The sequence below is a fragment of the Palaemon carinicauda genome, chromosome 31 (genome assembly GCF_036898095.1).
Source record: "Palaemon carinicauda isolate YSFRI2023 chromosome 31, ASM3689809v2, whole genome shotgun sequence".
In the NCBI taxonomy this organism is placed as follows: Eukaryota; Metazoa; Arthropoda; class Malacostraca; order Decapoda; family Palaemonidae; genus Palaemon; species Palaemon carinicauda.
The window spans coordinates 50,235,469-50,251,645 of record NC_090755.1 but is presented as its reverse complement, the minus strand read 5'-3'; the positions used below and the strand labels follow the sequence as shown (position 1 = coordinate 50,251,645).

The window sequence follows — 16,177 nt, the reverse complement described above, 5'->3', positions numbered from 1 at the left end:
CCCTAATAAAAATCGAAGTATGACTGTAAGTAGGTAAAGGACATGGGCGCCTCAACATCTCGGCATTGACAATGTTTCTTCAACTCTGCATAACTCTTAAAATTTTAGGTGTGATTCTCGACAGGATAATTACTGTTGCGAAACACGTTAGGTCTGTTTCTTCTTCAAATGCACAAAAAAAAAAAAAAAAAAAAAAAAAAAATGGATTATTGAGAAAGTCTTAAGATATTTGGTGATCAATCTATACTGAGGAAGTGTTTTCATTCCTTCATTCTACCGTGTTTCGAGTAATGCTCTCCTGTCTGGTCTTCAGCTGCTGATTCTTTTCTTAATTAGTTGGACAGAATCTTACTGTCTTATCCTTTTTTTTTATTCCAGATCTAGATATTATTCTCTGACTCTTTCAATTAGTTCGGTATGCACATTTCATAAGATTTTTAATAATTCTCACCATCCTTTACGTTCAGATCTTCCTGGATAGTACCATCCTATTCGTAATACTAAGTATAACAGTTAATTCTGATAGTCATGCCTTCTCCATCATGAGGCACAATATTACACAGTATTCTAGAAGTTTTATTCCACCTCTTACCAAGTTGTGGAATGATCTGCCTAATCGGGTAGTTGAATCGGTATAACTTCAAATGCTCAAACTTGCAGCAAATGTTTTTATGCTTTATATATATATATATATATATATATATATATATATATATATATATATATATATATATATATATATATATATATATATATATATATATATATATATATATATATATATATATATATATATATATATGAAATACCTATTTTATGTTGATACTATTCTTAAAGTATTTTATTTCAATTGTCCATTACTTCTCATATAGTTTATCTATTTCCTTACTTCCTTTCCTCACTGGGCTATTTTTCCCTTTTGGAGCACTTTAGGTTATAGTTTCTTGTTTTTCCAACTAACATTGTAGCTTAGCTAGTGATAAAAATAATAATAATCAGGATAATAACTATAGAATTGCTGAATCAATTCTTAGAAAGAACTCCACACATTATTTGTCAATAGTTTGCTCTTAGGGAGATTGAAACAATAGAAAGATTAGAAATAGTATGTTATCGATTATAGGCCTACAAAGGGACCTAGACTACACTCCTTAACAAAGTAACCCACCCTTTACTATCTAGATTACCTTGGAAGGCCAGCGAAGCTCTATTTCTAAGGCTTGTGTGAAATCGGTCTTGATAGCACTGTAGATTGATTTTTTTTAAATTATTATCTATAAATCGATCTTTTCACAAAAATCGTCCTATGACCTTGAGGTCAAGGCAAAGGTCAATCATATTGCACAGTTTATCTTGTCCTCCTTACCCTTTACATTTCCATTAAATTTGTTTCAAATTGGCGAAGTCGTTTCTGATTCAGCATTTTCGAGCATGTTGCAGACATTTGATTTATTTCATGATATCTCATAAACTACAAAATAAAAGTAGCTCAGACTTGTGTCTGCACTAGACCATGGCCACAGGTATTTGCAGCAGAAATTTGGAATTATTCGATGAGAAGGTTATTGAGATATCGAAGAGCAATCGTTTTGAATTACATTTTGCTTTGTGAATAGAGGGCACTGCATGCACCTGCATGATTTTCTTGATTTTCACTTCCCCCATTTAAGTCATACTGCTGCTCAAGTTTGACCGCAAATGTCTCAAAATTGGCTGAGTTATTAGCAATCAAAGACTGGAGAAGCATGAGAAGAATAATAGTAATAATAGAACTTCACTTGTTCGGAGTAATAATAATAATAATAATAATAATAATAATAATAATAATAATAATAATAATAATAATAATAATAATAATAATAATAATAATAATGATATCGATATTGATAATAACAATAACAATAACAATATCATTATCAATATCAATAATAATATCTATCAATATCAATAATGATATCTATCAATATCAATATTAATATTATTAATATTAATATTGATAATAATATTGATATTAATATTAATTGATATCAATTTTATCAACATTTAAGATTTATTACCCTTTATCAACATTTAAAAACAAATATTTATTAATAGTTAACCACAATCATTTATTAACCTTTATCATTTATTACAATTATTAACATTTAACAACAAACATTTATCAACATTAAATATATTTATTAACAGTTAACAACTAACATTAATAGACATTTACCAGCAAACATTCATTAACATTTAACATTACAACTTTATTAACATTTACTAAATTTACTATCTATCAACATTGAACATTTACTAATAATTATTAAAATTTATTAACGTAAAACAACAAACATTCTTTAACATTTATCAACATGTAACAACAAACATTTATTGCCATTTAACATTCAACTTTTTTTTAACATTCAAAACAAACATTTGACATTAACAATAAACATTTATTAACATTTAACGTTTGAAATTTCAAATTTTACATTCAATATTCTAATTATTTTAACATTTAACATTTTGATTATTTTAACATTTAACCTTCATTAACATTTAACACTTACTAACATTTATAAGAAAAAAACTTTTAACCTTTAACAACAAACATTTGTTAACCATCAACATTTCACAACAAACATTTATTAATATTTAACATTTGACATTTAATATTTATTAACATTTAACATTTCTAAAACGATTATTAACATTTAACATTTCTATAACGATCATTAACATTTAACAACAAACCTTTATTAACATTTAACATTTAATATTTATTAAAAATTACATTTAGTAAAATTCAACAAAAAAAAATTAACATTTAACAACACATTAATGAACATTCACCATCTACCAACAAAAAAATATTAACTAATAACATTTATCAACATTCAACAACAAACATATATCAACATTTAAAACAAACATTTAGCCTTTAACATTCATCGACATTTAACATTTTACAACAAATATCTGTTAACATAACGTTCAACAACAATCCTTTATTAGCATTTAATATTTAACAACAAACATTTATTAACATATAGAAACATTTAACATTGAACAACAAACATTTATTAACACAGAAACATTTAACATTATACATGTATTAACATTGATCATTCAACAATTTATAACATTTATTAACATTTAACAACGAACATTTCTTAACCTTTAACACCAAACATGTATTAACATTTAACAACAAACATTAACATTTCTTAACCTTTAACACCAAACATGTATTAACATTTAACAAAAAACATTAAAATTTATTAACATTTAACAACATCATTTATTAACATTTATTAACATATGTATATATTTTTACATACGTATATATTAAGGAGTATCAGTACCATAGTTAACAAAATATGTGGTACCACAGTCATGACTTCAATCCAGGTGTATCCATTTTCCCCTTCTCTCTTTCCAGGTTCTAAGAAGAAGCGACTGGCGTTTTTGGACCTCCTGCTGCAATATTCTCAAAACGAAAATGTAGATCTGCCTGATGAGGATATTCGGGAGGAAGTAGATACCTTTATGTTTGAAGGTCACGATACAACAACTGCTGCCATCAATTGGTCCCTTTTCTTATTGGGTTTGCATCCAGAGATTCAGGTAAGATAATAAGTTATACATAGCAGAAAGTAGAATTCTCTTCATTTATGAAAATATTTCATGGTATACAAAGCAATTTTTTCTCTCTTTTTTCCATTATCATTACTATTTGGTAAAAAAAAAATCCTATGTAACAAAAGCTACCAATGAGAAATGGGAATGGGAGAACAAAGATAACAGTATATAAATAACGAATAAGGATTGTAAGTTTAAACTTGCCTAATGCTAGACATCAATGTGCATGTTACTTCCCATTACCGGCACAAATAACTCTGCTAGAAAGACTGTCACCAGTCATGCACAGGGATGTAGAAAAAATCTTTGTGGGTTGAATGTCTGAAATCTTGGTATCTTAACAATGTCAATCTATATGTCCAAGGCGAGTAGTGTATATTTGTTTTGTATTTTCAGTTATTATATTTCAAGAATGCCAAGAATTATATCCTCACATTATGATCTCAACAGCTTCGAGCAGTAGTGGGGTTATATCCACACTGGAAGCAATATTCAGTTTCCAACAGTGATAACACACTCGGGCTCAGTTCAGGAAAATCCACATTCCTTTACTGGTCTCTATCGCCTGACTTACTTTATCATTAAAAATTATATTTATTGTTTAATTTTTGCTCTAGTATTCAGTGGCTCCACTACCCTATAAATCTGACAGTCTCCGTTTTCAGCGTCAGCATTATACTTAAGAGGAATTTTATATATACTCCATCCATTCAAAATAGTTTAAATAATTGAAATAACTCTATATCTGGGTATAAGAATCCTTCTGAACAATATCTTGTTTTATACTGTACAAGACCAAAATGCTATGAATTTTAGTTGCAGTGAAAACTTAAAACTTAAAGCCAAAGAAAAAAGCCAAAGAAAAAAATCACCAATCTTAATCAAAATATCCAGAATAATTAAACACGAATTAAGTTAAATACGTGAATTAAATTATAGAATTGAAATAATAGAGATTGGGTGATGAATAAGTCAGTTTCCTAGTGTTCTGTTTTACTTCACTGATCATATCATTTACTGGTGGAATTTGCTTTACTGTAACTGTATTCCATATTTCGTGAAAAAGAATAAATACCGCTAGAGTTGCATCATCTGTATTTGGGTCTATATTTAAAAACTATCATACTAAGAATCTGTGCAACATAGCACTGGTTGAAGTAAAGGACAATGACAGCAAATTCTATTGTGTATAATTTGAAAAACTGTGATCAAGATCAAATATGTATTTGGTGACATCTAATCTTAAAAGCTTTCATTTAAAAGTATCTGGGTTAATCAAGTCCAAAAAATCTTCTTTATTTAGTCTGAATTGTATGTTTAATAGAAATTTTATTACTGTTCATAATAAACTCCTGTGGGTTAAATCAAACTTCAAATGAAATTGTTACCCACTTAGAGAAAAATATACAATTTTATACAGTAGCATGGTAAGTGAAAATGACATCGCTCAACATATTTACCTAATCAAAAGGAGAAAAAGTGTGGAGCCCAAAACCCCCAAATTTATTTCTATCTTCGTGGATGAGAAGCCTAACTTGAATTGAGGCAGAATATACTCTCTGGATTTCATGCAGAATAAACTGTCTAGATTTCATGAATAGGGACAGGGCCTTTCACCCTTACTAAAACTAATAGTTAAGATAGCCAAGAATAAATTAAACTTTAATGCAGAACCTCACTAAAGTATCTCGGTATTTGCATTACATCTACTAACATAGCTGATAGGTCATGTTATAGACTGTCTGTATTTCTGTGTGTCTTTGTAATCATTAGTAGAATGCTAAAATAATCGATGAAAAGAATAGAATTGAGTTTACTGAACTAAAAAGAAATTAGCTTTTTGTAGAAACTGTCTCAGATCTAAAGATTTGATCTCTGGTTAACTCTTTGTTATTATTACAAAAAAAAAAATGTATTGTTCATTATTGGAGTTTTAGATATTCTATTTATGGTATACTTATACTATTCTTTGTTTACATTCAATTCAGAAATTCGTCGAAAAAAAAGATGATTTCCCTATTTATTAATGTATGTGTTATAAGTAAGATTTGTATCTTTTACATTCGTCCATAAAGTAGGTAAGTTATATTTTCCTCTGTCTGGCTAACCATGTCTTGTAGCTGCGTATTAGGACATTTCAGTGTTACCTACGGGCCGACCAAGGGAATGGCCTATGTTGGCCAACAAGAAGTGTTGGCTTTAATACAAACCGACTGACCGACATTTCAGTATTCAATGCTGTTGTCTCTAAGTTTCTCTCCTCCACTGATATTATTCAAGAGACGTTGCCGAGTGAAGACGTTATCTCGGTGCTCTGTCGAATTCTCGCCCTGAGCTCTGTTTCAGCTTATGCTTCTCGTTTGTGAAAACTTTGAAATCGTTAGTTAGTCTTATGGAGAGATTAAAGTGGAAAGTGAAAGTACACCATGGCTGGTTGTCTCCTTTCAGGATTGTCGAGGGGAGACATAAAAAGTGGATGAAATGAGGCTGTAGCAGGTACTACTACAAGAAGTGTGTGTTTACAGAGGCAAATATCAGTGATGAAGATGTAACAAACTTGAAATAGATTTGTCCATAGTGTGTAGATAAGCCATTATGGCCAAGGCAAATATACTGAAAAGAGAGGAGGAATTGAAAATGAGAGACCAGAAAGTTGCTGAATTGGAACGCCAAATTGCGGAACTCACTGCAGACGCAGCAAATTCCACCCGGACAACTGATTTAACAGAAAGTTGATAATCTAGCGATGGATATGGAATCAAATTAGCTTACACTCCAAACACTTGTGGACCCAAAAGAAAATGAAATGCTGACAGAGTAGAAGGAAAAATCTACTAGTAATTGAATAGAATGAAGCATCAACTAAAATCCCTGGTAGAAAAAAAAGGGGGTCGAACATGCACTTAAGGACATTCCAATTCTTAATACAAGATCAAATTCAAATTGAAATGTTGTAAACTCTGCTGACGAAAAGATGAGAGAGGAAGTAGCAAAGAATATTCAATGCAAGACTCACTGAGTGAGTCCTGATTCAAACCATGGTTGCCGATACCGAAAATTTTTCAACTAAAACCTCGAATAATGATATGCAGTGATGAAGATGAAGAAGTAAATACTTTGATTCAAAGAAATCATTGCCTGGACCATATCCAAAAAATAGAAGAGAAGATAAGTCTGGTATTCAAGAAAATTGCTGCAGGTGGGACTGCCCACTACTTGATGAAATGTGACCCTGAAGTTCTGAAGGCAATTCATGATAATGGTGACAAAGTTATGGTTTGATGGGATACTTATAACATATCTGAGAGGTACCATGTGATCACGTGCTACCACTGTCTGATGTATGGACATTTTGAAAAAGATTGCAGGTTTAAGACTGATGATAAAGTCTGCAGGAAACGGTCAGACAAACATTCCATCAAAGAATGTAATTCGTAACAAGTAAAATGTATAACTACACAAAGTTGAAGAAAGCAAATGACTACACAGTGAATTCAAGAAATTGTAAAGCTTAAGTTTTGCAATTGAAAAGACTAGAAGAATATGCTGACCATGGATACTAAGGATGTTATAGACTGTGGTTATGTAAATATACAATTTGTTAGGAATAAAACTATTCGAATTTGAGAATTGATAAATGAGAAATATTTGCACATACTTCCATTATCTGAAACTGGTTAGATATCTTTGACAAGGCTAAGATCGCTGAAATGAACGCCCGCACACATGTTTTCCTTCATATTCCGAGAGAGGGCAGGTCTGGTGGGAGTGTCGGGCTCTTCATTCACAAGGGTTACTCGAATCTCAAGATGTTAAAAAGAACTTGTGTAACAAGCTTTGAATATGTAGAAATGAACTTTATACAAAAAAAAAGCTATATTCATTGTAATAGTTTACAAACCTCCGAGAACAAATGCTATTATCTTCTTGGAAGAATTCAGTGTACTCACTGAGATGATTATTTAGTTATTTGTGGAGAATTCTATCTTTGGATGGATGATGCTTCAAAATTTAATGAGTTATTGGAATCATATTAATCGATAAATAATGTTTACTGTTCAACTACTTTGACTGGGCATACGTTGGACCCAGTTTTAAGTGATGGAATGAATAATATTGTATCTGATATGAACGTAGAAGAGAAATGCACTCTCTCTCTCCAGTGTAAAAAACTTATCACGTTTAGATTTAGGCCACCTCTACAGGTACACGCGTTGGTGAAAAAAATAAACTTTACACATAAATCAAACTTCTCTCCTTTTGTATTTATTGAAGAACTTATAAAGAAAATGCATGATGTTATCGATATTCCTTGCAATCATGATAACCAACGTTTGTTGTCCGCTATATGTGTTGACTGCCTTATGGCCTTATATATTAGGGTGAGTATAATTGAATGTGATACCATGTGTCCACTGATGGAAAAGACTGTGTGTTGAAGAACGACCTCCTTGGTTTGATGGGGAGACTTTAGAGAAAAAAAGATAAAAGGACTTAAAGGAAGAAACTGGAATCGTTTAAAAACTTGAAGTACATGGGTAGAATACAAAACTGTAATATGCCAATATAATCACCTACTAAGAAAAAAAAATAAATACTATAAGTGAATACTATAAGAGAAAGCTGCGAAGCAGTAACAGACCTAAGTTGTATGGTCTCCTAAATGGTATAATGGTTTAAAGGAAAACTGGCTACCAGAGGTGTACAGCGTCCTAGAACTAATAAAAAAAATTCTAGCATTCTTTGAAAGCGATATAGAAAATATACCTTGGCCATTAACAAATATTCAACATCAGATTAATTCTACACAATATACACCGATAAAATTAACAAGATTCAATAATAAAACACAAGACGAGGTCACCAGAGAGCAAAGATCAAAGAAAACAAACTGCGATCGATCCAATGCCAATATATGAAGAACCTGGAGAAAGAATTTTTTCTAGTCTACCTGATATAATTACTGAAATAGCAGATACAAGCATCGACGACTATACAGTAGTTTCCCAAATCTGAGAAAATGGCTATTGGCACACCGGTTCTGAAAAGTGCTTTAGATCGTCAGGAATTATGCTCGTATAGACCTATTTTGAATCCATCCTTTATTTAAAAAATGATAGAATATGTAATTGTTGAACAACTAATTAGTCACTTAGAAGAAATAGAAGCCTTGCCAGACAACTAGTTTGCTTACAGAAAATTATATTCTACTGAGACAGCTATCTCTTTTGTTGTAAATGATATGCTGGAAATGATGGATGAAAACAAATATATTTTGATATTACTTGACCTTAATTCTGCTTTTGATACAGTTTTGCATGAACTGCTAGTAAGTGATCTACGGTCTATCGATATTGAAGATCAAGCTTTTAAATACCTAAAAGACTGCTTGGCTGACAGAAATTACTGTGTGCAAATTGGACACTTATCATATGAACCTTTAAACAAAGTGGTACTTCAGGGGAGTATACTGCTCCCATTCTAATGATGTATCTTTACTATTGGTTTATCGGAAAAACTTAAAAGGCATGGAGCGAAGTTCAAACTATTTGCAGGTGATACACAACTATACTTTTCCATAAATGATATAGACAACACTACTGAAACTCTAAACCTAATTCTTGCCAGTGTTAGGGAATGGATGACAATCAAAGGACTGAAATTAAATGAAAATAAAACTTTAGTTTGTGGTCGTTTGAAAGAGAAAACGCAATAGACACTTGGGTAATATTAAAAGAAAACGAATAACAACTCTGCCCAGATATCTAGTAAAGTTTGAGGGTTTCATTGTAGTGTATTACAGGGCAATGTAACCACTGGGTTCCCCCATTATCGTAGGATATAGATGTATATATATTTCTGAAACTATTCATTTGCGACGGAAACGAGTGTCATTTTTGAAGAGAGCGTATTTTTTTCTATAGGGAACAGTAGTTTTTTCCTAGGTTACATTGCCCTGTAATTCTCTACAAAAATACCAGTTTGAGATCTAGACGTATATCTTGACCGTAACTTGTCTTTTAAAGACCAAATAATGTAGTAAAACCTAATGGTTATTATCTTAGAAACACTCTTTTATAGAGAAGCACTTGGGTGAACATTCTGTAGAGAAACTTGTGATAAACTGTGTAATTACCAGAATTGACTACTGCAACTCCATCTCCTACAATTTACCTTACCAAAAGTACAACTTAAGAAATTACAAAGCATAATAAACATAGGAGCAAGACTGATAAAAGGTGTCCCACCCAGAGAAAGGATCACTCCTACAATAATCGGTTTACACTGTCTTCCTATTAATGCGAGAATTGAGTTTCAAATATGTACAATAACCGATCAAGTTATCATAACCAGATGTCCAAAATATCGAAGAGAATTGCTACAAATTGTGCAGCCAACAAATCTGGTTGACACGAGAATAGTTACAGATGGTTCAAATTACTGGAACCTTGATATGTCTAATGTAGGCTCTGGAACTTTTAATTATATCCTCGAGACTGTACAATAGTCACCCACTAGTCATCTGAAAGACTGAAGATGATATGGCTTTCAAGAAAAAACTGAAGACTTTTTTGTTCTCTAGTGCTTCGATGGTGTAGATTTGACACTAAACGAGCAATATGCGGTGGGAAATGTTGAATGCTTTGGAATGAACATGATAATATTACTGTGGATAACCTGTAGAGAGTAGGACTCCCTTGCTGTATAGGACCAAAACTTTAAGTATGTAAAGTAAGTGATTTTGCCACCAAGTATTCATGTTGATGAGAAGCATTTAAGAAAAATAGTAGTCGCCACAGTAATGCTAACAGTTGTGATATAAAATGGTTAATGTAGCTACATAGTGATATTTAGAGACTATTAAGGCGGGTTCCTATCTGAAAACTGGAACAAAGTAAAATTATACCCAAGGAAAAAAAAAGTGGGCCGGGGAGACATGAAAAGTGAGTCACTATGGTGTGAAAGTTACTATAGAAAATAATATAGTACCATGTTCAGATTCCCATGCTTAGCCAGCTGCATCGAAAATCTCCTACTTTTATGTAACAGCTTTAACGTCATGGCTATTGACAATAACTATTATCATTTGCTGAAGGGCTTCGCATACAGCCTTCCAAAGAAAACAACGCCTTCCATAAAGTTGAATAAAAATTCTGACAATTATTACAGGCAAAAGTTCATGAAGAACTGGATAGTGTGTTTGAGGACCCAGACAGGCCAGTAACTCCAGAGGACATAAGGGAACTGAAGTATCTTGAAAATTGTATTAAAGAATCTCTTAGGATTTTTCCATCTGTGCCCTTCTTCGGGAGAGAAATGAAGGAAGAAATGGTTATTGGTGAGACATTCTTATTTTCTGATTATTCATAATTTTTGCTTTCATTATCATTGGAGTAGTTCCATTTTAACCTCTACTATGATTGTTGACTCGAGTTATATTTTAACTCACATTTTAAACTTATTCTAAACTTACTTATTACTTAGAGATCAGGACATATGTTAATTTTTAGATATTAAATTACACAAGATTTAAGGATACTTAATCTTAGCGGATTTGATATGCTTGCACTGGAATTGGTGACGATAATATTGCAATAATGAATCCAAGTCAGATTAATTTTTTCAACTCCAAAGTTTTCCTTTCCAGGGGACTTCCAAATACCTGCAAATACCCCGGTTACCATCATGACATACCGGCTGCACCGTGACCCAAAATACTTTAGGAACCCAGAGATTTTCGATCCCGATCGCTTCTTGCCGGAGAATAGCAAAAACAGGCATCCTTTTGCATATATTCCTTTCAGTGCTGGGCCCAGGAATTGCATAGGTGAGCCAAGTGTTCAATTGATTAGAGAAATAGTATGTTGAAGTATGGTTTAAAACTTTCATTCTAATAGAGAAAGGAAATGTAACTCTGGTTTAGATTTTCTTAGTTTAAACGCATTGCAAATTCAGTTAATCATTGTATTCCAAAATGGAAATGATAAAATAGTAAGTATTTTCATATGAATTTATGACCAAAAGAATAATCTTGGCTGTACCTAAATTTAAAATTATTGTACTATATTTTAAACTTCAAAGATTTAATATAATCATAACACAGGATAATTTAACGTCTACTCAGATTGAACAGTTAAACTTCACAGACGATAAACTTGCTTAACCATTCAAAACATGCGATCTTTGCCAGTGTACTATTGCATTTGATGTGAAAAAAAAAAAAAACACTTTCTTATCTCTATGGATTTTATTTTTATAATTTGCCTAAGTGCTGGTTGGTTTTTATAACCTTTCACCGGTCAGTGAAACTATCGATTCATAGCATATCCAAGAAACATAGGGAGATTACTTACATCACATTATAATGTATTCTATGAAGTCACTACCAAATCCAAAGGTTACTAATAGGAAAAGTAATTTCTTTCAAAAGTAGTGTAGGCTTATGAATTAAGAATGAATATCTATAGCTTATTTGAGCACTTCTTTTACAGGTCAGAAGTTTGCTATGATGGAGGAAAAGATCATCCTGAGTCACATTTTGAGGAAGTTCCGTGTGGAGAGTCAGGAGACCAGAGAGCAGGTTCAGGTTCTTGGGGAGCTCATTCTACGACCCGAGACTGGGAACCATTTGAAACTCTTCCCTAGAAAAATCGTTCAGGAGGAAGAATAGATGAACATTAATATACAGTATGTTTAGTTAACAAAACAAATGAGTTTCAAAGAAGTCATTCTAAATGAGCAAAAATAGATTAAGTTTTGTGTTTTTTATCATTTTAATAATTTTCAACGAAGGAGATCGAGAAATTTACGAAACACAAGTAATAATAAAAAAGAATAATAAACCTGATCTGTCTTATTGACAAACTGTGTCGTTTTTACGTTATTAACATTTACAATAACATAAATGTTCACTACTGCAACTGAAAATTTATCCATATTATTGCCAAGATTTAGCCGTTGGCCGAGGTAAACATATAACAACATTTACAGCCATATTCATCTTTTCAGTACTGAATTGTTATAGTCTATTATTTTAGCCATATAACTACATGAAAAAGTATACTATATATCTCTGTTCCAACAAAGGAATGAATAAATGTTGAAGTAACTCTCGTGAAGGAGAACTAAGTCGCATGTTCCATCCCTTCTTTTGGCTCAGTTACTCAAATATATTATCTGTACCAGGTTTATCATAGTAAACAACCAAACTGCCTCCTAGATTATTTTCCTTTGAATTTTTAAGTTCTTTACATATCTTAATCGTTTTATATATATATATATATATATATATATATATATATAATGTCCCATGTCGACGGATAATGAGACATCGGAATTTGCGTTTTCCCATTTTATTACAAAAAGGTTTGTGAATACACGTTACACAGCCCGATACTCTTCAGCCGAGTGCCTTCTTGTTCTAAAAATCGCTCAAGTGGTACTGCTTACCCCTCGGGCAAGTAAATGCAGTGCTTCTCTGTCATTACGCTGAATTGTTAGATTTTGTGGAAATCTCCACTGTGATGGAAATATACTGTCACGAATAGGCTTCCAACACGTCAACTATCAGACTTAAAACACATCACCTATAACAGAGTTCAGTGATTGCGCACAACAAATTATGACAGTCATAGTACTCTTAAAAAGGTCATTAATCTCACTGTATGAAACACATACTTACTTACTTTACTTTGACGGGTGCTTTTCCGGTCCCATACAGCAGGGGACCCCCACTCCCTACAGGAACTCCACAGTCATTTTACCTTGTTCCTTCAGAGTAACATTTCAGATTGTGTATTGTTCATTTACTTCTAAATCGTCACTGTTGTGTGACTGATGAAATAAGAAAGACTTCGGTTTCCTCTTGAAAGCCTAATATCTTCAATCATTCGGATGTCTCGTGAGAGCTCATTATATAGTCTCGGGGCCGCATATTTAAAGACTTTGGGGCTTACAGTAGACATAAATCTAGGTTCCAATAGTTTGAAGCCATAAATAACTATTCTCGTGACGACACGATTTGTTGGCTGCGTAATATGTAGTACTTCATACAAGGATTAGGACTTTATATATGTATATATATATATATATATATATATACTGTATTTATGTTATATATATATATATATATATATAAGGGATTTTGACGAAGGAAAAATCTATTTCTGGGCGAGAGACCTGTGCCGCCCAGTGAAATGCTCCTAAAGCACCATTTCAAAGGAATATAACTGCTAATATTTCCAGAGTAAAAATGTATAGGAATGCTAGGTTGAACTAGCTCGCTCACCTAATGGTGTCGGTATAGACTGGGGCGAAATACCAGAGGTCTCGTACCATTTAGACTTTTCCTCTTCGAAATCCCTCAATAGTGAAGTGCAGTTCAACCTCCCCTGCCTCGCAGACCAGTACTACTAACTCTACCCACGCTTGCCCATCACTCCTTACAGCACCCTTAAGTTTGGGGTCTGATCAGGGGGGGGGGGGGGGGGGGGGAGCAACTAGGGTGGGTTCACTGGGCGGCACAGGTCTCTCGCCCAGAAATAGATTTTTCCTTCGTCAAAATCCCTTTTCTGGGCTCAATCCTTGTGCCGCCCAGTGAAATAGTACCAGAGAAAACGAACCCAAACTTCATTAACTATAAGGGAACGAATTAAAATCAACATAACAAACAGTGGTTTAATCAAAAGTTAACGTAGAAGACGGTCGTCTTTAATAACATCAGCATGATAAGGTATAATATCCCAGGAAGGGAAGACAAATGAACATTAAACTTGAAATAAAACCAATTAAGGTCCAACACTGGAACAAATTATATAAACTTGGACACTAAAGAAATACAGTTCGTATGGTAAAAGTAAATTGAACAATGATAATAAAATAGCAATGTTACGAAATGGGAACACCCATGGGTGTGATATAACAAACCGAACTCAGGTAGGAACTGTAAGTGAGGCAGGTAAGAGGAAGAAGGTGGAAGATATCGGATTCAGGAATTAGGTAGAAGGAATTTGTCCGGGGGATACCATGCTCCCTGCGGCTACGGTAGCGAGTTGAAGGGCCTCTAATTGTTTAAGATAGTGCCGCTTGAACACTGAGGGGGATTTCCATCCGGTATATTTAGAGAGCTCTGTAAAGTTCATATGATGGAAAAAATTTATTGAGGTCGCTACCCGCCCGAATGTCGTGGACGTGAGGAAAAGACCCTGGATTGGCCTGTTTAATGAAATACAAGATCTGTTGTCTGATTCCTTTCAAAGTTATAGTCCCTCCCCGCTCCCTGATGAACAAAGGTCCCGATGTCTTATAGGAAGTCCTTGATAGAAAGGACTTTAGAGTGGTAACCGGGCATAGGGAAGGATCCTGAGGGAGAGGGATAATTTTCCAGGAGGACCATCTATTCTGAGGGTCTTCATTTTTGGCCAAGAAGACCTTGTCTGGGGAGAGGAGGACCTCTCCTGACGGAAGGAACTCTATGTGGCCTGGGTCCCTTGATAAGGCAGCTAATTCCAAAATCCTGGCGCCAGATGCTAAACTCACGAGAAAGAGAGTTTTTCTGAGTAGAGGGATATACTCACATGAATCGTTGACGGTTTCTGACGCTAGTTTAAGAACATCATTGAGAAACCAGGAAATCGAGCTAGGACAAGAAGATGGTCTCAGTCTGGCACAGGCTCTTGGGATCGAAGCTAGCAATGAATCTGTTAGATCTATATTAAAGCCGATTAGAAAAATCTTCTTCAAGGCAGACTTGATGGTAGTAATAGTGTTAGCTGCTAAGCCCGACTCAAACAAGGTTCTAAAAAAGGTTACCGTTAGGTTTAGTGTCATAAAGTCAGTATTAGAATCCCTCAAAAACTTTGCTAGTTTTTTGACCGCTGAGTCATATTGACGAAGAGTGGAGTCTCTCTTGTCAGATTCTAAGAATAAAGTATTCTGGGGGTCTATGTTAGCCCCTTTGTGTGCCGCAAACTTCATGAAGTCCATAAAGTTAGGGTGTTCTGAATGTTTGAGGAAGCGAACACAGTGCACGTTTGTACTATCTGGGTCAAAGTCGGGTTGGGAATCTGGTGAGGGTGGAGATTCAGCTCCAGTAAAAGAGGAAACCAATTGCTCTTGGGCCAATTGGGGGCCACCAGGGCTACTTGACCTTTGAAGGTTCGAAGTTTGTCCAGCACTTTCATCAGTAGGTTCACCGGTGGGAAAAGGTAAATCCTTTCCCAGGTGTTCCAGTCGAGAGACATGGCATCCGTGGCGTAAGCCCGAGGGTCCAGGTTGGGGGCCACATAACATTTCAGCTTGTGGTTGGATTCCGTCGCGAAGAGGTCTACCTGGAGATCCGGCACTTGGGAGAGGATCCATTGAAAGGATTTGCGATCTAGTGACCATTCTGACTCCAACGGTACCGTCCTGGAGAGTGCGTCTGCCACAACGTTCCGAACTCCAGCCAGATGGACGGCGGATAGGTGCCATTGGTTTGAGGCCGCCAGGGAGAAGATTGCCACCATCACGTGATTGATGGGACCTGACTTGGAGCCCCCTCTGTTTAGACAAC

General features: G+C 34.1%; 1 protein-coding gene across 1 annotated transcript in view; it reads left to right on the top strand.

Annotated features, from left to right (window-relative positions):
* LOC137624403 (cytochrome P450 4C1-like) overlaps positions 1–12,832 on the top strand; it is a 122,607-nt gene extending 109,775 nt beyond the window's left edge. The window contains exons 9-12 of the mRNA XM_068355144.1: positions 3,425–3,609; positions 10,795–10,963; positions 11,273–11,452; positions 12,117–12,832. Of these exons, the coding sequence (XP_068211245.1) occupies positions 3,425–3,609; positions 10,795–10,963; positions 11,273–11,452; positions 12,117–12,295 (713 nt within the window). The 3' untranslated portion in view covers positions 12,296–12,832. The remainder of the gene's footprint in view (positions 1–3,424; positions 3,610–10,794; positions 10,964–11,272; positions 11,453–12,116) is intronic.
* Positions 12,833–16,177: the final 3,345 nt, after the last annotated feature.